General features: G+C 44.1%; 1 protein-coding gene across 6 annotated transcripts in view; it reads left to right on the top strand.

Moving 5' to 3' along the window:
• The window catches only part of Klhl22 (kelch like family member 22), a 44611-nt gene extending 27162 nt beyond the window's left edge, over positions 1–17449 (top strand). For all 6 annotated transcript variants that reach the window (XM_013362524.4, XM_013362525.4, XM_013362523.4 and 3 more), the window contains 3 exons: positions 2879–3071; positions 12816–13049; positions 16447–17449. In XM_013362524.4, the coding sequence (XP_013217978.2) occupies positions 2879–3071; positions 12816–13049; positions 16447–16812 (793 nt within the window). In that variant the 3' untranslated portion in view covers positions 16813–17449. The remainder of the gene's footprint in view (positions 1–2878; positions 3072–12815; positions 13050–16446) is intronic.
• The last annotated feature ends 3070 nt before the right edge of the window (positions 17450–20519 follow it).

The following is a 20519-nucleotide window of genomic DNA, read 5'->3' as shown; positions in this document are numbered from 1 at the left end:
CTGTCATTCAGATCTCAGACAATGCCTTCTCAAGGAGCCTTTCCTAGTCACTGGAAGAGATCTGTGTCCTCCCTTACCCTCCCTGATTGATAACCCACTCTCCACCTAGCTTACTCCCCCGCCCAAAGGGATCTGGCATTATATTGAGCACTGGTTTGCTCTGTTTAATCTATTTCCCCTTTTGCAGTAGAAAGCAGGCTCTGGCCTCTCTGAATTCCCCATGCCAGGCACTGTAGCAAGTGAGTATTTGTAGAATGAATGAATGATTTTCCTTGATGGTAATACTCTTTACTTTTCTAGTCAACAGACAGTGCATGTTTACCCCAAGCCAAATGCTGTTCAGAGATCTAGGAGTTAAAAAATGAAGTCTAGTCCTTTATACGCTCCTCACAAGTTAACAAAGACTTATACTTTATGATCCCTTATGATAGCTTTCTAGGCAGGTGATATCACTCCTTTGGGTAGGTATGAAAACTGAGTGAATGCCAAGAGATTAAAAATGATGCCTTGGGCCAGACAGTGGTGTGCTTGGGAGGTGTGACTTAGGAGGCTTAGTCAGAAGAATCACAAGTTTGAGGACAGCCTCAGCAACTTAGTGAGGCCCTAAGCAACTTAATGAGACCCTGTCTGAAAAATAAAAAGGGATAGGAATGTGGCCTGGGACTGTGGCTCAGTGGTAGCGCTTGCCTAGCATGTGTGAGGCACTTGGTTCGATTCTCAGCACCACATATAAATAAATTTCTTTTTAGGTCCATCAACAACCAAAAAAAAAAGTACAAAGGGGGCATAGGAATGTGGCTCAGTGGTAAAGCACCTCTGGGTTCAATCTTCAGTACCAAAAAAAAAAAAAAAGCATTGATATACCCAGCTAGACAGGGATAGGTTGGTTTGATACAGATGTATTTCTTCTCTCCTGGTTTCCCCACCTCCTGGGGTACCTCTTTCCTATATTCCTGTTTAGAGGGGAAGAGCTGGCCAGGGGACAGGTCCGGGAAGAGTAGCTATAGAGTACATCTAACTTGTGGTTTTTGTTTTTTGAATTTAAGGCCTTACATGTGCTAGGCAAAGTGCACTATCACTGTACCACATCCCTGGCCCCTAACTTTTGGTTTTGGTAATGAATGAAACTGAGTTCTTCACTAGCCAGCATAAGATACAGGCCAAATAAAACTTTAATTTATTATTTTCAAAGTCAGTTGAAGTAAGACTTGTTCTCCTTGGAATTTGTCTTCCTCTGGAGAAATAAAACACTCGTTTGAAAGAGGCCATAACTCCCTGGGCACTTGGGCAAGGAGGCTTCAGAAACAGAGCTGGGTAGATGCTAGTGCCAGCTGATAGATGCTGTGGTTGCCTCTGGGGAAAGGGCCAGCCATGGGTCAGGAATAGAGTTGGGGGGCTTAAGGCTCACAAGTTCTGGCCCTTGGTGGCTCAGGTTTCATCTTTTTCTCACCCAGCACTACACCTATCTGTGTGTTCCATATAGGCACAGCAGAGTGGCAGGCCTGGTTGTAGAGAGAAAGGGTAAAGACTTTCAGGAATTGGGGCAACCCCAGAGCAGCGGGTGCTGGAAAGGTGGACTGTGTACAATGAAGGGCCTTGGGTGGTGGCCTCAGGTGCTAAGCTTGTGCATTTGGCTTTGGAGGTGTGAGCAGGCACTTTGGTGGTGTGGACAGGAGCATGGACAGGGTAGCAGCCAGGTGGAGATGACTGAGAGGTGTTTGCAGAATGGGTCCAAAGTGTAAGAGAAAGCAGTGGATAACAGTTGGCAGTCCTGGGTGACTGAAATTACCCCAGTGAAGAGTCAGAAACCCCAGACAGGCAGAAGGGGAATCACAGCAAAGGAGAGGAGAGGAAACCTGAGAGGATAGTGGGGGTGGGCAATATGGAGGTGATTGATCCCATGTAGGGGAGAATGATGCTTACTGTTTGGGAATTAGACATTTTTATGAGAGTTGGTAGGGAAAGAGAAAGGAAGGGCTGTGCCTTGGGTACAGCTATACTACCTGTGAATGGGACAATAGCTAGCCCCCGTATCAGGAGAGGGAACTACAGTGACAATGCTGGAATGGTGTCAGGCTCAGCAGGAGGTTAGCATCCCTTCCTCCTTATACTGAACCCCCTGCCTTCTCCATACACTTTGAACTTGGGATGCTTAACATTGCGGGTCAATTCTCAGGTATTCTCAGGACAAAAAACTTCCTAGGCCCAGACTTCTCCAGCCTTATGGGCCTCTTGCAGCCAGCCCTGTGTCTGTTTTCTTAGGTGGGTTCCCAGAAACCCACAGGACCTTGCCCATTGACCATAGTTCATGGCAGAAGTTAGTGCCCCCACTAGAAACCTCCAGCTGGGGACGTCAGGAAAGCAATGAGTTCAGGGAACAAGGTAGATATTTCAGATGCATTAAAAGTGGCAGACAGGAGCCTGGCACATGCTAGATATTGCAAGGCTGAGGGTGTGATAGAGACTATGTGCAGGGTATACCTGAGCATCTAGTTGAGAGGCTGTAACTGGAGCCTTACTGAATGGGGACAGGTGAGATGGAGGTGGCTGTGGGAATAGCTGTTGGATGGCCTGGGGTGGAAGGTTGAGTGGGATAGAAATCACCCCAGAGGTTATAGCTAGAAGGGACCACCATGATAGGCAGGAATGCCGGAGGCTCCTGGTCATACCTTCCAGGCCATGTATGTGGGTGCACATGTGTGCAGGTGTGTAGCAACCTGTTTACATGATTGTGGGTCAGCATTTCTTAGCATCTGGGGGCTGCCAGGGTGGAGGGACCATCAGGACATCCTGTGGCAAAGGGGAAGAGGCAGAAATAGGAAGTATAGGCCCTAAGGGCACTTGATCAGTGATATATTTTTCTCATGTCTCCTCAAAGGTATGACCCACGACACAACCGCTGGTTCCAGATCCAGTCCTTGCAGCAGGAGCATGCAGACCTGTGTGTGTGTGTTGTGGGAAGGTACATCTATGCTGTGGCAGGCCGAGACTACCACAACGACTTGAATGCTGTGGAGCGCTATGATCCTGCTACCAACTCTTGGACATATGTAGCCCCACTCAAGAGGGAGGTAAGGAAGCCCTCCAAGAAAGGCATTCTGTCCAATTCTCTTCTCCAGGATATACAGAGTGAAAGGCCCAGGTGTCAAGACCAGTCACTGCTAGTACCAGGTCTGGGAACCAGACCCAGTGAGCAGAGCCCACAGTTACCCCAAGATCCTTCACTGAGTTGATTGATGAGGACCCCTGAGGTTCAGCCAAGCCACCCGGAGAGAGGGCACAGTGAGAGAGTTCAGATACTATTCATCAGACCAGTTCCCCCTCCAGATTTTCAGATGCTGAGACCTTACCACACTACTGGCCCAGTAAACTGCTTTTACTCTGTAGTTTAATATAGATAGAAACCTCACCCTTATCTGTCACCAAGCCCACCTGAAATGAGCTGGAATATTTCTAAAAATGTCAAACAAGAAGAACACTGAGAGAGAGGAGGGCTCTTAACAGCCTGGTTCACAGGCTTGTGTTCGGACTTCTTCACCACAGGTTCCCTGGAAGACAGGACAGGGCCTTCCAAAAGCCACCACCACCCCACCCTCACCCCAGAAAAAAAGCCTTTGAGGTTTCATTCTTTGATTTAAAATAATAATAATGTGCATTCTATACAATAATACCTGGGTTTATTTCAATTTGAGGATGTTTAAAATTATGTTCATTATGCAGAGGTACCTATTTCTCTTTTATCCTACTGCTTTATCCCCTGGCCCAAAAACCAGCTATAGGATTCCAGGGGAAGGAAGAGGCTTTGCTGTTCCCTGCTTCCCAGGTTGCAGCCTTGGAGAACAAGGTGTATGTCCTGCTAGTGCCAGCATTGTTGTTTACCCAGCACCTGCCACTGGCTGGGTACACCTCTTGGGACACTGGAGCACCACAGTATGCTCACATAGTCTCTGCCCCAGGTTTGGTCAGCACTGACTTGGGGACCTTGGCAGGAGTTATGACCTTTGGAAGCCTCTTTCTACCACCCAACATTTTTCTCTCCCACTGCCAAGCCCCCCTGAGACTGAGACTTTGACTTCAGTGGATTGGGAGTAGGGTTTCATTGATGGGTCCAGATCCTCTGTGACTGTATCAAGAGTCACTAGCACAACCCATGTGGATTCCTATCATCCTTCCTCACAGGCAGCTGTGCTCTTCCCATTGTGGTCTTCTCCCTACTCCTTAGCTTCTTTGGGGAAAGGAAGTCTTTTGGAGGGACCCTCCCTTACTAACCCTGGAGAAAGGAGCAGATTTTGCATGGAAAAGATCAAGGAGTATGGGGCTGGGGATGTGGCTCAAGCGGTAGCGCCCTCGCCTGACATGCGTGTGGCCCGGGTTCGATCCTCAGCACCACATATCAACAAAGATGTTGTGTCCGCCGAGAACTAAAAAATAAATATTAAAAAAATTACCTCTCTCTCTCTCTCTCTCCTCTCTCACTCTCTCTTTAAAAAAAAAAAAAAAAAAGATCAAGGAGTCACCGGGTACCACCCTGGTGTCAGATGCCTATAAACCCAGCTGCTTGGGAGCCTGAGGTAGGAAGATCGCAAGTTCAAAGCAAGCCTCAGCAATTTACCAAGGCCCTAAACAACTTAGACCCTGTCTCTAAGTAAAATATAAACAAGGGCTGGGGATGTGGCTCCATGGTTAAGAACCCCTTGGTTCAATCTCCAGTACCAAAAAAAAAAAAAAAAAAAAAGAAGGTGTCCTTGAAACCTGATGGATGAGGAAGGCTTCCAGATTCCATTCCCAGAGTCTTGGAAGGTCAGTGGAGGAGGGGCTTGGGCAGTTTTGGAGCAGTGGAATTCGGTGGGGGAGGGAGCTGCAGTTCTCCAGTTGGCCACAGAGGGGCTACCTTGGCCTTCAGCTAGCTACTTCCTGGAGACCAGTTCACCTTCATGCTGTGCTCATCATCCCTTCTGCAGCTACTAACAATCTACCATATACCAAATGCTGGGGATCCAATGGTTGTAAGAAATAACAAACTTTATCTCCTAAGGGATGTATAGCCTTGCAAGAGAGACCATTATTAACTACCAGCCAGTAATGTAGTTAAACTAGTAAGTGGGATGAAAGAAATGAAGACAGAATTGAACTGAAACATTTCTTGAAGCGGGCAGGACTCTTGCAGGACAATGAAGATGGATTGTTTGGGGCCATCTGAGGCCTAAAGGAAAACAGGCATCTGTTTTCATGGGAGGACTAACCTTCCAGGGCAGAAGTGACTTCACAGTCTGCCCTGAGAAGGAGGAAGCTTGGGAAGCACTTGTGAAGACAAAAAGACCTGGATGAATACAAACAAGCAAGGAAAATAGTGCAAGTCGTTTACTAGGGCCTGTGCTGGGCTGGGGCTGTTGAGGTGGAAGGAAATATGTGGACTAAGTTGTGATTTGGAGGTAACTCACAATGGTTCAGAGACTTAAGTAATGTAAAACTATAAAATTTTTAGAAAAAAAAAAAAAGAAGAAGGAATCTTCAGGATCTAGGGTTGGTGAGTTTTTAGACTTGACCTCAAACCTCAAATGCAAGAACCATAAAAAGAAAAACTGATATTAGACCTTAAAACTTTTGCTTGAGAAAGACTCTCTTAAGTGAATGAAAAGAAACTATAGAGTGAGAAAAATCCGTGTAAACCACATATCTGAGAAAGGACTAGTATTGAATATATAAAGAACTCCAAAAATACACACACACACACACACACACACACACACACACACACACACACACATAATCTTATTAAGAAGGTACAAAAGACATGAAGAGACTTCATGGAAGAAACTATAAAGATAGTAGATGAGAAATTGTATAAATTAAAGCCACAGTTAGAGAATGATTTATCATAATGATGGAAATAAAAAGAAGTGACAGGGTTAGGAGTAAAGCTCAGTGGTAGAGTTCTTACCTCGCATGTGTGAAGCCCTGAATTTTATCTGCAGTGCTGCAAAAAAAAAAAAAAAAAAAAAAAAAAAAAAAAAAACCAGATGTAGATGGTATACCGTATACCCTCTGGAAAGAGTGTGGCAGCTTCTTCCAACTCATTGCAATTCAGCATTGCCATCCTGGAGATTTTTCCCAGAGAAATAAAAACTTCTCTGTACATAAATATTAATAGCAGCTTTATTGGTAATTGCTAGGAACTACAAAACAAAGAGAAGTTCACATAAACTGTTCTGAAATAAACCTCATTGGCTATAGTAGGATCTCATTGTAAATAGATAAATGTCCTTCAACAGGTGAATGGTTAAATAAGCTGTTGTAGACAACGTAGCAAAAAAGGAACCAACTATGGATAAACACAACAACCTGGGAGAACCTGGATAGGCATAGAAAACCAATCTGAAGCTGGGTACTTTAGTGCACTCTGGTAATACCAGTGATTCCAAAGAGTGTGACAAGGAGACCACAAGTTTGGGGCCAGCTTCAGCAACTTAGCAGAGTCCCTGTTTCAAAATTTTTTTTTAAAATTTATTTATTTATTTATTTTTTTAGTTTTCAGCGGACGTAACATCTTTGTTTATATGTGGTGCTGAGGATTGAACCCGGGCCACACACATGCCAGGCGAGCACACTACCGCTTGAGCCACATCCCCAACCCTCCTGTCTCAAAATTAAAAGAACTGGAATGTACCTTAGTGGCAGAGCACTCCTGGGTTCAATTCCCAGTACTGGGCCAAAAACATAACAATACACACAGGATAAAGCTAGTCTAAAAGGTTATATATTGGTTTCATTTTTCTAACTGTGTGTGTGACACACTATACCGATATCAAATCCAGGGTGCTTTACCACTGCACTACATTTCCAGCCCCTTTTTTACAATATTTATTTATTTATTTATTTTTGGTAGTTGTAAATAGACAGAATGCCTTTGTTTTTTTTCTTTGGTTTTATGTGGTGCTAAGGATCAAACCCAGTGCCTCACATCTGCTAGGTAAGCCACTGAGCTACATTCCCAGCCCTGCCTCCCTTTTTAAATTTTGAGATAGGGTCTTGCTAAATTGTCCTTGCCCAAGCTGTCCTTAAACTTGTGATCCTCCTCCCTTAGCCTCCCAAGTTTCTGGGATTATAGATATTTGCCACTGCACCTAGTTTACTTAGCAAGACTATAGAAGTGAAGAAGAGATTGGTGGTTGCCAAGGATGAAGTGTAGAAGTTTAGGGTGTCAGGAAAGTGCGTGTGATTATTGTCAGCTTAAATTGAATAACAAAAGAGACCGCATCTCCAGAACAAAGCATTTATTCGGGAATAGTAAGGGATTGCAGTCCAGAATATGCAAGCTATTGGCAAACCATAAATCCATCTACAACATTAGGGCAAGGAGAAGCCTTTAAAAACAAAAAGAATTCAACATAAACTGTTTTGAAATAAACCTCGTTGACTATAGTAGGAGCTCATTTCAAGAATTGGCAATTACTATTAAAAAATGACAAAAGCATAGAATTTGGAGGGAAATGGATGGCATTAGAGCAGATTATGCTAAGTGAAGCCAGCCAATCCCTAAAAAACAAATGCCAAATGTCTTCTTTGATATAAGGAGAGTAACTAAGAACAGAGTAGGGATGAAGAGCATGAGAAGATTAACATTAAATAGGGATGAGAGGTGGGAGGGAAAGTGAGAGAGAAGGGAAATTGCATGGAAATGGAAGGAGACCCTCAGGGTTATACAAAATTACATACAAGAGGAAGTGAGGGGAAAGGGAAAAATAATACAAGGGGGAGAAATGAATTACAGTAGAGGGGGTAGAGAGAGAAGAGGGGAGGGGAGGGGAGGGGAGGGGGGATAGTAGAGAATAGGAAAGGCAGCAGAATACAACAGACACTAGTATGGCAATATGTAAATCAATGGAAGTGTAACTGATGTGATTCTGTAATCTGTATACGGGGTAAAAATGGGAGTTCATAACCCACTTGAATCAAAGTGTGAAATATGATATGTCAAGAACTATGTAATGTTTTGAACAACCAACAATAAAAAATAAAAAAATAAAAGAATTGGCAATTACTAATCACTAATGTTGGGCTGTTGCTAGAGGATGTCCTTATAAAAGTAATTTACCTGGAAGTTGTTTTTGTTATAGAGATCCTTTTTAATGGTTCTTAACATAGTCATATGTGCATGAGGGAACCTGCTTTCTTGGCCCTTCCAGCTCCATTTTGACATAAGTGACTCCATTTTGGTACGGACAGCTTTTACACATAAAAAGGCAACTGGGAAATCCTAGTGGTAATAGAAATGTTCTGGGACTGCATCACTGTCAGTATCCCAATCAAGGAATTGCAATATAGATACACAAACTCTCACCATTGAAGGAAAATGTGGAGGGGTCTCTATTTCTTCCAATTACATGTGCATATGCCATCTACACTTGCCTTAAAATTAAATGTTTTGTTAAAAAATAAACTTCCACATTGAGGATAGAAGATCAAAAACCCTTGGTATGTTTTCTTTTTTTTTTTTAAATTATTGGTCGTTCAAAACATTACATAGTTCTTAATATATCATATTTCACAGTTTGATTCAAGTGGGTTATGAACTCCCAATTTTACCCCGTATACAGATTGCTGTATCACATCAGTTACCCTTCCATTGATTTACATATTGCCTTTCTAGTGACTGATGTATTCTGCTGTCTATCCTATTCTCTACTATCCCCCCTCCCCTCCCCTCCCCTTTTCTCTCTCTACCCCCTCTACTGTAAATCGTTTCTTCCACTTGTATTATCTTGTTTTACCCCTTCTTTCCTCTTATATGTAATTTTGTATAACACTGAGGATCACCTTCCATTTCCATGCGATTTCCCTTCTCACTCCCTTTCCCTCCCACCTCTCATCCCTGTTTAATGTTAATCTTCTTCTCAAGCTCTTCGTCCCTACCCTGTCCTTGGTTACTCCCCTTATATCAAAGGAGTCATTTGGCATTTGTTTTTTAAAGATTGGCTAGCTTCACTTAGCATAATCTGCTCTAATGCCATCCATTTCCCTCCAAATTCTATGATTTTGTCATTTTTTAATGCAGAGTAATACTCCATTGTGTATAAATGCCACATTTTTTTTATCCATTCATCTATTGAAGGGCATCTAGGTTGGTTCCACAATCTTGCTATCGTGAATTGTGCTGCTATGAACATCGATGTAGCCGTGTCCCTGTAGCATGCTCTTATTAGGTCTTTAGGGAATAGACCGAGAAGGGGGATAGCTGGGTCAAATGGTGGTTCCATTCTCAGCTTTCCAAGAAATCTCCATACTGCTTTCCAAATTGGCTGCACCAATTTGCAGTCCCACCAACAATGAAAAAGTGTACCCTTTTCCCCGCATCCTCTCCAGCACTTGTTGTTGTTGGACTTCATGATGGCTGCCAATCTTACTGGAGTGAGATGGTATCTTAGGGTGGTTTTGATTTGCATTTCTCTGACTGCTAGCGATGGTGAGCATTTTTTCATGTACTTATTGATTGATTGTATGTCCTCCTCTGAGAAGTGTCTGTTCAGGTCCTTGGCCCATTTATTGATTGGGTTATTTGTTATCTTATTGTCTAATTTTTTGAGTTCTTTGTATACTCTGGATATTAGGGCTCTATCTGAAGTGTGTGGAGTAAAGATTTGTTCCCAGGATGTAGGCTCCCTGTTTATCTCTCTCATTGTTTCTTTTGCTGAGAAAAAACTTTTCAGTTTGAGTAAGTCCCATTTGTTGATTCTAGTTGTTAACTCTTGCGCTATGGGTGTCCTATTGAGGAATTTGGAGCCCGACCCCACAGTATGTAGATCATAGCCAACTTTTTCTTCTATCAGATGCCGTGTCTCTGATTTAATATCAAGCTCCTTGATCCATTTTGAGTTAACTTTTGTGCATGGCGAGAGAAAGGGATTCAGATTCATTTTGATGCAAATGGATTTCCAGTTTTCCCAGCACCATTTGTTGAAGATGCTATCCTTCCTCCATTGCATGCTTTTAGCCCCTTTATCAAATATAAGATAGTTGTAGTTTTGTGGATTGGTTACTGTGTCCTCTATTCTGTACCATTGGTCCACCTTCCTGTTTTGGTACCAGTACCATGCTGTTTTTGTTACTATTGCTCTGTAGTATAGTTTGAAGTCTAGTATCGCTATACCGCCTGATTCACACTTCCTGCTTAGCATTGTTTTTGCTATTCTGGGTCTTTTATTATTCCATATGAATTTCATGATTGTTTTATCTAATTCTACAAGAAATGCTGTTGGGATTTTGATTGGCATTGCATTGAACTTATAGAGGACTTTTGGTAATATCACCATTTTGATGATGTTAGTTCTACCTATCCATGAACAGGGTATATTTTTCCATCTTCTAAGGTCTTCTTCAATATCTCTCTTTAGGGTTCTGTAGTTTTCATTGTATAAGTCTTTCACCTCTTTTGTTAGGTTGATTCCCAAGTATTTTATTTTTGGGGGGGATATTGTGAATGGAGTAGTTGTCCTCATTTCCGTTTCAGAGGATTTGTCGCTGATATACAGGAATGCATTTGATTTATGCGTGTTGATCTTATATCCTGCCACTTTGCTGAATTCATTTATTAGCTCTAATAGTTTCTTTGTAGACCCTTTTGGGTCTGCTAGGTATAGAATCATGTCATCTGCAAATAGTGATAATTTAAGTTCTTCTTTTCCTATTTTTATGCCTTTAATTTCTTTCGTCTGTCTAATTGCTCTGGCCAGTGTTTCGAGGACTATGTTGAACAGAAGTGGTGAGAGCGGGCATCCCTGTCTTGTACCAGATCTTAGAGGGAATGCCTTCAATTTTTCTCCATTCAGAATGATGCTGGCCTGTGGCTTATCGTAGATTGCTTTTACAATGTTGAGGTATGATCCTGTTATCCCTAATTTTTCTAGAATTTTAAACACAAAGGGATGCTGTACTTTGTCAAATGCTTTTTCTGCATCTATCGAGATGATCATATGGTTCTTATTTTTAAGTCTATTGATGTGGTGAATCACATTTATTGATTTCCGTATATTGAACCAGCCTTGCATCCCAGGGATGAATCCTACTTGATCATGGTGTATAATTTTTTTGATATGTATTTGAATCCGATTCGCCAGAATTTTATTGAGGATTTTTGCATCTAGGTTCATTAGAGATATTAGTCTGTAGTTTTCTTTCTTTGAAGTGTCTTTGTCTGGTTTGGGCATCAGGGTGATGTTGGCCTCGTAGAATGTATTTGGAAGTTCTCCCTCTTTTTCTATTTCCTGAAATAACTTGAAAAGTATTGGTGTTAGTTCCTCTTTAAAGGTTTTGTAAAACTCTGCTGTATACCCATCCGGTCCTGGGCTTTTCTTAGTTGGTAGTCTTTTGATGGTTTCTTCTATTTCCTCTATTATTATTGGTCTGTTTAGGTTGTCTATATCCTCCTGACTCAATCTGGGCAGATCATAAGACTTAAGAAATTTATCTATGCCTTCACTATCTTCTATTTTATTGGAGTATAAGGATTCAAAATAATTTCTGATTATCTTCTGTATTTCTGAAGTGTCTGTTGTGATATTGCCTTTTTCATCCCTATGCTAGTAATTTGGGTTCTCTCTCTTCTTCTCTTTGTTAGCATGGCTAAGGGTCTGTCGATTTTATTTATATTTTCAAAGAACCAACTTTTAGTTTTGTCAATTTTTTCAATTGTTTCTTTTGTTTCGATTTCATTAATTTCAGCTCTGATTTTAATTATTTCTTGCCTTCTACTTCTTTTGCTGTTGTTTTGCTCTTCTTTTTCTAGGATTTTGAGATGAAGTATGAGATCATTTATTTGTTGGTTTTTTCTTTTTTTAAGGAATGAACTCCAAGCAATGAATTTTCCTCTTAGAACTGCTTTCAAAGTGTCCCATAGATTCCGATATGTTGTGTCTGTGTTTTCATTTAACTCTAAGAAGTTTTTAATTTCCTCCTTGATGTCTTCTAAAACCCATTGATCATCAGTAACCTATTGTTCATTCTCCACCTTGGTATGTTTTCTGCCCACTATTCTATCCACCTCTCTGTCTCTTTGCTCCAGTCACATGGCCTAAGTTAGTGACTATTGGTCTTAACTCTCCTGGAACCTCTACCCACTGTGGGCTTCTCTCCCTCCAAACCAAGCAGTGTGCTATGTGTTGGCCTTCTGGGTGTAAGTGAGTGAGTCCTGGAGGCAGTAGGGCTAGTGTGAGGCATGTAAGGGTGGAAGTATTTTCAATCCATGGTTGGTTAAATCCATATATATAGAACCTATAGATATGGAGGGCCAACTATATTTGATTTGTTTGTTTGTTTGTATGACCTTTTCCTCCTCATGCCAAGTTTCATGTTGGTAGATACGATCTCCAGACAGATTTGGAAAGCTGGATCAGCAGGCCTGGAAGGTTACTTGGCTGGTGGAAGTGGGTACAATGGAGGCCACTGAGAATGGGTGATCGTTTCCCTGTGCTGTGGCCTTCTCCCTGACTGGCTGTAAAAAATAACTTAATTTTCTTGGAGTCCCCCCCCACAGATGTTTCCTTTAGGGACAGAGGAAAGACAAAGGTCAAATTTGATCTCTGGGTCTGTACATGGGTCCCCTATTGGGAAGAAGTCAGGGGTCGATGAACAGGAGTATAAGTCCAGCAAGAAGCCAGGGAATATTCTCCCTAGCATGTCAGGAACAAATCAGGAAGTGGTGAAACCTTGAAGCGTCATCAGGCAGGTGTGAGGTGGTGATTGGTTTTTGGCAGAAGCTGCTTGGCTGCTCTTTTCACTCTTGCACTTTTCTTCCTGGTTTTCTTGGTGGCCCCACATAGGTGTATGCCCACGCAGGTGCAACACTGGAGGGGAAGATGTATGTTACCTGTGGCCGCAGAGGGGAAGACTACCTGAAAGAGACACACTGCTACGATCCAGGCAGCAACACCTGGCATACACTGGCAGATGGGCCTGTGCGTCGAGCCTGGCATGGCATGGCCACTCTCCTAGACAAGCTGTATGTGATTGGGGGCAGCAACAATGATGCCGGCTATAGGAGGGACGTGCACCAGGTAAGCCAGGGCCAGGGCTGCCCACTTAGGTCATCAGAGCAGTTTTAAGTTCATAGCACATGAACAGAAGATGTAGATAGCTCCCATGTATTTTCTGCCCCTACACTTGCACAGCCTGCCCAATTATGGGGTGGGGAGCATATGTGTTAAGTCGGTAAACCTGCAGTATCATATCTTTTTTTTTTAGACAAAAAAGAATTTATTGGAAGGATAATTAGATCTCTCACCGAATCTTTCAAAAAGTTGAACAACTAGAACAAAAAGCAAGGCTTATGATTTCACTTTTTTTTTTTTAAATCATAGACCAGCCACTGAATACATACCACTAAGACAAAAAAAGTAATGTGCTGATGTGCCCCCATCAGTTCAAGTGACCACTCCCAGGCCAACAATTCCCTGTGACCAGTGTGGCATTGTACAGAGTTTGGGCCAGGAGAGCAAGCTTGGCAGCCAGGCCCCAAGTACTCCCATAGTGACTTCTGGATTCCTTTCTACCAAGCCTGATATGATACTGCTTGTTTTAGTCCACTTATTCATCAGTATGATCAATCAGTATGACAAGAAAAATTTTAAAGGAGGAAAATTTTGTTGAGAGCTCAATTTCAAAGGTCTCATTTCATAGACAGCTGGTGTCATACTTCTGGGCCCAAGGTGAGGCAGAACATAATGGTAAAAGAATTAGCATAAGAAAGCAGCTTAGGACATGGCAACAAGGAAAAAGAACTGCACTGGCCCATCTTAAACCCCAAGTCAAGTTTACATGAAGGTTCTTTTCTTTTTTTTTTAAGTAGTAGTAGTTGGACACAATACCTTTATTTTATTTATTTATTTTTTTATGTGGTGCTGAGGATCAAACCTCATACATGCTAGACAAGCTCTTTACCACTGAGCTACAACCCCAGCCTTGAAGTTTCACTCTTGGTCTTGCACATTCTATGGGTTTAAATAAACATATAATGACTTGTGTTCACCATTACAATATCATACAGAATAGTTTCACTTGTGCCTTTATTATTAGTAAAAACTTAAAACTTATATTGCTGGGTACTGTGGCATGAATAATCCTAGCTACTTGGGATGAGGATAGCTTGAGCCCAGGAGTTCAACACCAGTTTAAAGTAAGAAACTTTTATTATTAAGTTAATATAACCACATTGCAGAACATGGCTATAAAAAATAGATAAAGGTGAGGAAAGCTAGTTTCCTAACTGGCCCCTGCATCATTGGTTTTCAGTTGTTCTAACTGTGAATGCTTTGAATGGTTTCTGCCTAATTCCATCAGAGAGCATCCCAATATTCTTCCCTTGCTGACATTTGTTCTGGGCATTCTTCAGTTTAACACTCAGTTTTCATAACAGTAGCCTGTCCTGCCCCTCCCATAGCTATGTAGCATTCTATCAAACTGATGTGTCATTTGGATTCATATAGATTTAACCATTCTATATAACATGATGAATAATATTTGATTTGAACAGCTTTTCAGGCATTTTGGATTATTTCCTTAGTTTCGTGCAGTGATTCTCAAAGCATGGTCCCCAAACTAGTAACTTCCACCTCACCTCAGATTGCTGCATTAAGAAGGCAGGTTCTCAGGCTCAGTCCCCCAGATTCCTCATTCAGAAGCTCTAGGGATGGGACTTGGCTGTCTGGGTTTAACACACACTCTCATGGTAAGAACCTGGGGCAGTACAATTAGTTTTTGATTGCTGCCATAACAAATCTCCACAAACTTAGCAACTTAACATAAGTTTATTATTATGGTTTTGTAGGTCATAAGTTTAACAGGCAGAAGTCAAGGTGTTATTGAGCATCTTTCCTTCATGGAGGCCCTAGGGAAGGATCCCTTTCTGCTTACTTGGGCTTTTGGCAGAATTCAGTCATTGGTGGAGGTAGGACTAGCTGACTGTTGGTTAAAGGCTTCTAGAAGCCACTTCTCTTCAAAGTCAGTGAGGGCAGATTGAGACCTTTTCATTTCTCTCTTCTGTCTGGCTTTCCCTTTCCACTTTTTTTTTCTTTGAATTTTTTTTTTTAGTATTTATTTTTTAGTTTTCGGCGGACACAACATCTTTGTATGTGGTGCTGAGGATCGAACCCAGGCCGCATGCATGCCAGGCCAGCACGCTACCGCTTGAGCCACATCCCCAGCCCTCCCTTTCCACTTTTGAGGACTTGTGCAAATGCTCTTCCATTTATAGTGGTGTTATGTCTTTGATAAACTCATAGTAAACTGAAAATATCCTAGGTCAAAACTGCATTTAATTCACCTAACCTACCAAACATCACAGTTTAGCCACACACAACCAGGTTGTTTACTCTTGTTATTGAGTGACTGACTGGAAGCTTGCTCCCTCTGCCTAGCATTGCAAAAGAGAATCATACCACATATGCCTCATCCCTGAAAAAGTCACAGTTCAAAGGATTTCTACAGAATATGTATCACTTTTGCATCATAAATTGAACTGTCTTAAGTTGGTAGACTCAGTGAAACTATTCTGTACGATATTGTAAATAATTCTACCCCCCCCAAAAAAAAATCCCACATTGAAGTTCACACCTTTAACCCCGTCTGCAAAGTTACTTTTGCCACATAAGGTAACATATTCATAGGTTCCAGAGATTAGGGCTGGCTGTATTTGGAGGACTATTACTCTGCCTACTAAAGCTAGTAAATCACAGTGGTTAGTCAAGAAGATAAGATTTTTATGGCTCTTAATACATATTGACAAATTCGTTTCCTGACTTACAAGTTGTATGGCTTTACGACACCTTCAGCACAATTGGATTTTTGTTTTTCTTGCCCTAGAAAGGGGGGACATTTCAGTTTTACATGTCTTGCATTAGGTTGAACATTTTCCTATGTCTTTGTTTACTGTTTTGGATAATTTTGAAGACAAGAATGTTGATGGTCATGATAAGTAAGCAACTACTTTCACTTTGCACTACCTGCTAGTGATTTTTACTGTAGGGAGAGGTAAAGATGTAGAAGTGGGATCCTTGTCATCATTCAGCTTCAGTGTTATGGAGAGAAGAGAAGCAGTACCTCAGAATGTGCAAAATGACAGCCTGCTGAAGGGGAGACAACTGCACATATGGTAGGCAAAAGCTGGCCGTGGGTTGGGTAACCTGGATGAAGGCCTATATCCAAGTGAGGCCAGAGGAGCAATACTATTCCAGACAAGGGGCCAAGAGTGGGCCTCCTGCAGAACTGGCCATCTCTGGGCAGGTCAGCATCAGGTTGCCCCATGGGCAGGATGTTTTAGCTTTGGCTCTGCATCATTCTTCCAAGGTCTATCAGAGATTGACAGGTAACTAAGGCTGCATTGGTCAGCTGGCCAGGGATGGGTTGGTGGCCTGTCCCAGCAAGCACCCAGGCTTGACCCTTGCTTTGGCTTTGCAGGTGGCCTGCTACAGCTGCACATCTGGGCAATGGTCTTCTGTCTGCCCACTCCCAGCTGGACATGGCGAGCCTGGCATTGCCGTGCTGGACAGCAGGATTTATGTGCTGGGTGGCCGCTCTCACAACCGTGGCAGCCGCACAGGCTATGTGCACATCTATGATGTGGAGAAGGACTGCTGGGAGGAGGGGCCCCAGCTGGACAACTCCATCTCTGGCCTGGCGGCCTGTGTGCTCACTCTGCCTCGCTCCCTGCTCCTTGAGCCACCCCGTGGGACCCCCGACCGCAGTCAGGCCGACCCGGACTTCGCCTCTGAGGTGATGAGTGTGTCAGATTGGGAGGAGTTTGACAACTCTAGTGAGGACTAGGGCTCCAGTTCCCAGCATCAGAGGGTGGGGTGGCAGGGACTGTAAGGGTAGTAAGACTCATAGGGCCTGAGCCAGGGTCTGGCTCCAGGGTGGAGGACCATCCTCCTGGCACCTGTGGCTCACTGGCTTCTGATGCCCTTCTTCACTCCAGCCCCTTGACAGACTTATACAGCATTTGGGGGGCTGGTGCAGACTCTGTGGCTATGGTTTATGTTATCATGGGAAATGTTCCCAAAAAGCTGTGGTCCTCTGAGGGAGTGACCAGGCCCAGTCCTCCTCAGTGAGTACTGGCATCACCAGCTGTCTTGGCCTTCCCCCACTTTCCCTGGATCTGGTCCCTGTTGGGCTAAGAAGATCCCTTATCCAAAAGGACCTGAGGACTAACAACCCAGGTGAGAGGGGCTGAGGCACATGATGCCCTTTCCATGAACAGGGTGGGGCTTGATGAGCAGTCCTGAGTGCTGCCTAGTAGCAACCAGGGCCTTGAGCAGTTGGGAACTCCCAGGGGACAGAGAAGGAGCAGATACAAAGTTGCCTGGGACTGGTTCTAGCCATGAAAAGATCCCCTACTGCTGTTTTTCTGATCCCATGTTGTTGATAAATGAAATAAAGCATTATACTAAAGGTGTTAACTATTTTCCTGTGTCCAGACTCAATTCCTTTCCAGTGTGTCCCAGTGGCATCACAGGGAGGCATAGATTTGCAAGGTCAGAGCTACCTTGCAGGATGGGCTGTGGCATGGAAGAGATGAGGCCCCATCCAACACCTGAAGATCATGGTCCTCCCTCAGAGAGGCATAGTAAACTCTCCAAGCTGACAGGGTTGTCATCAGGGAACCGGGAATCTGCCCTGCTCTTGTGGCAGATGACTGTTTCAGCTGCTTGAACAACCTCTGCAGTGAAGTCTACCATCCAAGGCCTGTTGAACTTTAGTCCAGCTCCAACTAGAAATCTCTTAGGATAGGGGGTGCAGTTCAGTGGTATAGCACTTGCCTAGCATGTGCAAGGTCCTGGGAGTTTGATCCCTAGCACTGCAAAAATAAACAAACAGTTGGGGGCAGGCAGATAAAGTCTTGGCCTCAGCACTTGGGGAGGGAAGTGGCATCAGGGAAGAACCATGAGACACTGTCCTGATTGGAGGCACCTATGCCTAGCTCCTCCCCACTTCCTGACTGCATTTCTCAGGCATTCTCTAGATGACCCTCAGATATCTTGTTTCAACTACCATGCTGGTACAACAGATGAGACCTACCCTGGGCTATTTTCACTAGTTCCTCTTCTCCCATCTAGGAGTTATCAGACACATCCTCTGCCCCCAACAGATCAGCTGGGGGTCTGGCACAAACCTTGCCACTCTGCCCAGCTTCCAGGATACACAAAGCTTTTTTCCACTTGAACACGTTTCCCTCCACACTTTCAAGTTCATACTGCAGGCCTCCCTGAAGGAAATTGTTGTGCAAATGGGTTGGGCAGGCAACTGGGGAGAGCATGGGAATAACCAGGTCATCTCACTAGTACCCTGTCATGGAAGAGGAAAGAATGGAGAAACAATACATTTTACTTGATGGGAGGATTGCGGCAGAGGTACAGATGATGGGTTGCTCTGTATTCTCCTTTTGGGATCCCCTGAGGACTGTGGGCCCTTGGAGTTGACATTTACTCTCAGGGCTGCCTGTGTGACCTTCATCTTGGGACCTGGATACCTCTGAGGACAGGACATTACCCTAGACACCTCAGTGTGGCATACCCAGTGTTAACCTCAAGTGGGCCACTTCCAGTAGGGCAGGATGGCCATTTCTGGTGTCATCTCCCCTGCTCCTGAGGGTGAGATGCAAGAACATGGGCTCATTGTAAGAACTTACTCTGTCCATCTCGGACCCTGCTTCCTACATCTCTGCCACCATTTAGCATGCCAGGGCAGCAGTTCTTGCAGGACCCCAGAGGTTTCTGAAAAGGAAGAGTGCCAGAAATGCTTAGCCACTCTCTGCAACATGTCTCCATCCTGCTAGCACTGTCCTCACCCGAGCTAATCATGGCCACAAGCTTGCAGTAGGTATCTGATCTGCAGAAGGACAAGAAGAGCCTGCTGAGTTCTGGGTAGTATAAAGAGGGTGGAGTGTACTCTGGCAGGACTGGGTGGTAACCCAGTCTACAGTTGTCAGTCCTCAAAGGTCCACTTGACATACATGGGCACCACATTCTCCTGCCTGTGAATCTAAGCAGTCCTGCCCGTGGGCTTGGGCAGTCTAGCTGGGCCCTCCTGTGGCCATACTCTTTAGAACTTGCTCTCATGAAAAACCCTCCCTCAAGGTCCACCTCCTTCAGGAAGTCACTCTGGCCAGAGCTAGATGGCCAGAACTGGGCTTCTTGGTTGGCCCGTATCTGTGGGATCCTGTGAACCTATGTCGTCTTTATCCTGGGGTTCACCTGCCACCAGACCTGGCAATAAAATGATCATATTTCAACCATATTTCTTTGTCTCCTGCTGAGGGGATGGGTGCCATGGTGGCTGGGACAGATGAAGGACCTGCTTGCAACACCAAAGTCACTACCCACTGCATGGTATCTGCAATGGAGGAAGCTAGGGAGCTGAGACAAGGCTAGGGATAGTCCTTGTCCTGAGGGCAGTGGGGAACAGTCATCCCAAAGCTGTCATCCCCAAACCAATGTAAGATCACACTCATCTGTCTGGGTGGCACATATACAGGGCTGATAGAGATTTGAGACATTTAGGAGGTCCTGAAAATGGGTGTGGGGTGGAGGCATTTTCCCTTTACAGATGTGGGGAAGAGGAAAGAAGTTGATGGAGTTGGAGAAACCTATTCATGAATTTGGCCCAGCTGAGGTGAGTATCCTCTCCATCCCAGGAGGTCACTGCTTATAAAGCCAGGAGTTAGCTGGGGAAAAACACTGAAGGGCAGGGAACTCTACTATCCTCTATTGGCAGCAGCAATAGGGAACCTCTAAGGGACAGGCATTCAGCATTGGGAGGGCATTGCTGAGGTCAGGGCAGTGCCTAGGCTGATCCTCCCAGAAGTGGTTGGCATGTTTGCTTGTCCCCAGAAGTGTTTGCATTTGTGACCACATTAATTGCACTTGCCCTTGAACCCACCCTACTTCTCTCCTGCACCAGCAAAGCTGAGGGCTGAGAGGCCCCACTTCCCATATTCCCCACTCTCCTCATCCTAACCTCCACCACCTGCCTGCCAGCCTGTTGATGCCTCTGGCCTTGGGCCTGTCAGTGATTGTTTCTGAGTCCAGTCCTCCAGCTCCACCCACCACACTGCCTGTGTTCCCTCCTTCCCCAGGGAGCTTCTGGCCTGTTGCTGTGCCTGCCACCAAGAGAAAGCAGGTGCCCTCTCATTGCTCAGGCCCTCCCACTTTAAGTCCTCAAAAGATAAACACTTTCTTGATAGAACCTAGTTGACCATCAGGAATAACTGTGCTTCCTGCCCACACTCCCTGCTCCTTTGGGCCTGGAGTAAGGTCTGTCCCTGTACTCCTCAGACCCAGTTTTCCTGCTTTTTCCATAGCTTCCTGTGGCTCCATTCTGCTCCCCTCCTGCACTGTCCCTTTGCTGTGTACTCTCAAAACATTGAAAGGTTTGGTTTCTTTGCTGCCCAATGAGGCCAATGACAGGATAACACAGTGGTGGGAGAGAAAAGAGCTTTATTGGCAGCAAATCAGCAAGTTGGAGGATTGAGGGCT

Source organism: Ictidomys tridecemlineatus, chromosome 2, assembly GCF_052094955.1.
Source record: "Ictidomys tridecemlineatus isolate mIctTri1 chromosome 2, mIctTri1.hap1, whole genome shotgun sequence".
In the NCBI taxonomy this organism is placed as follows: Eukaryota; Metazoa; Chordata; class Mammalia; order Rodentia; family Sciuridae; genus Ictidomys; species Ictidomys tridecemlineatus.
This window is presented reverse-complemented; position numbering and strand designations above follow the sequence as displayed.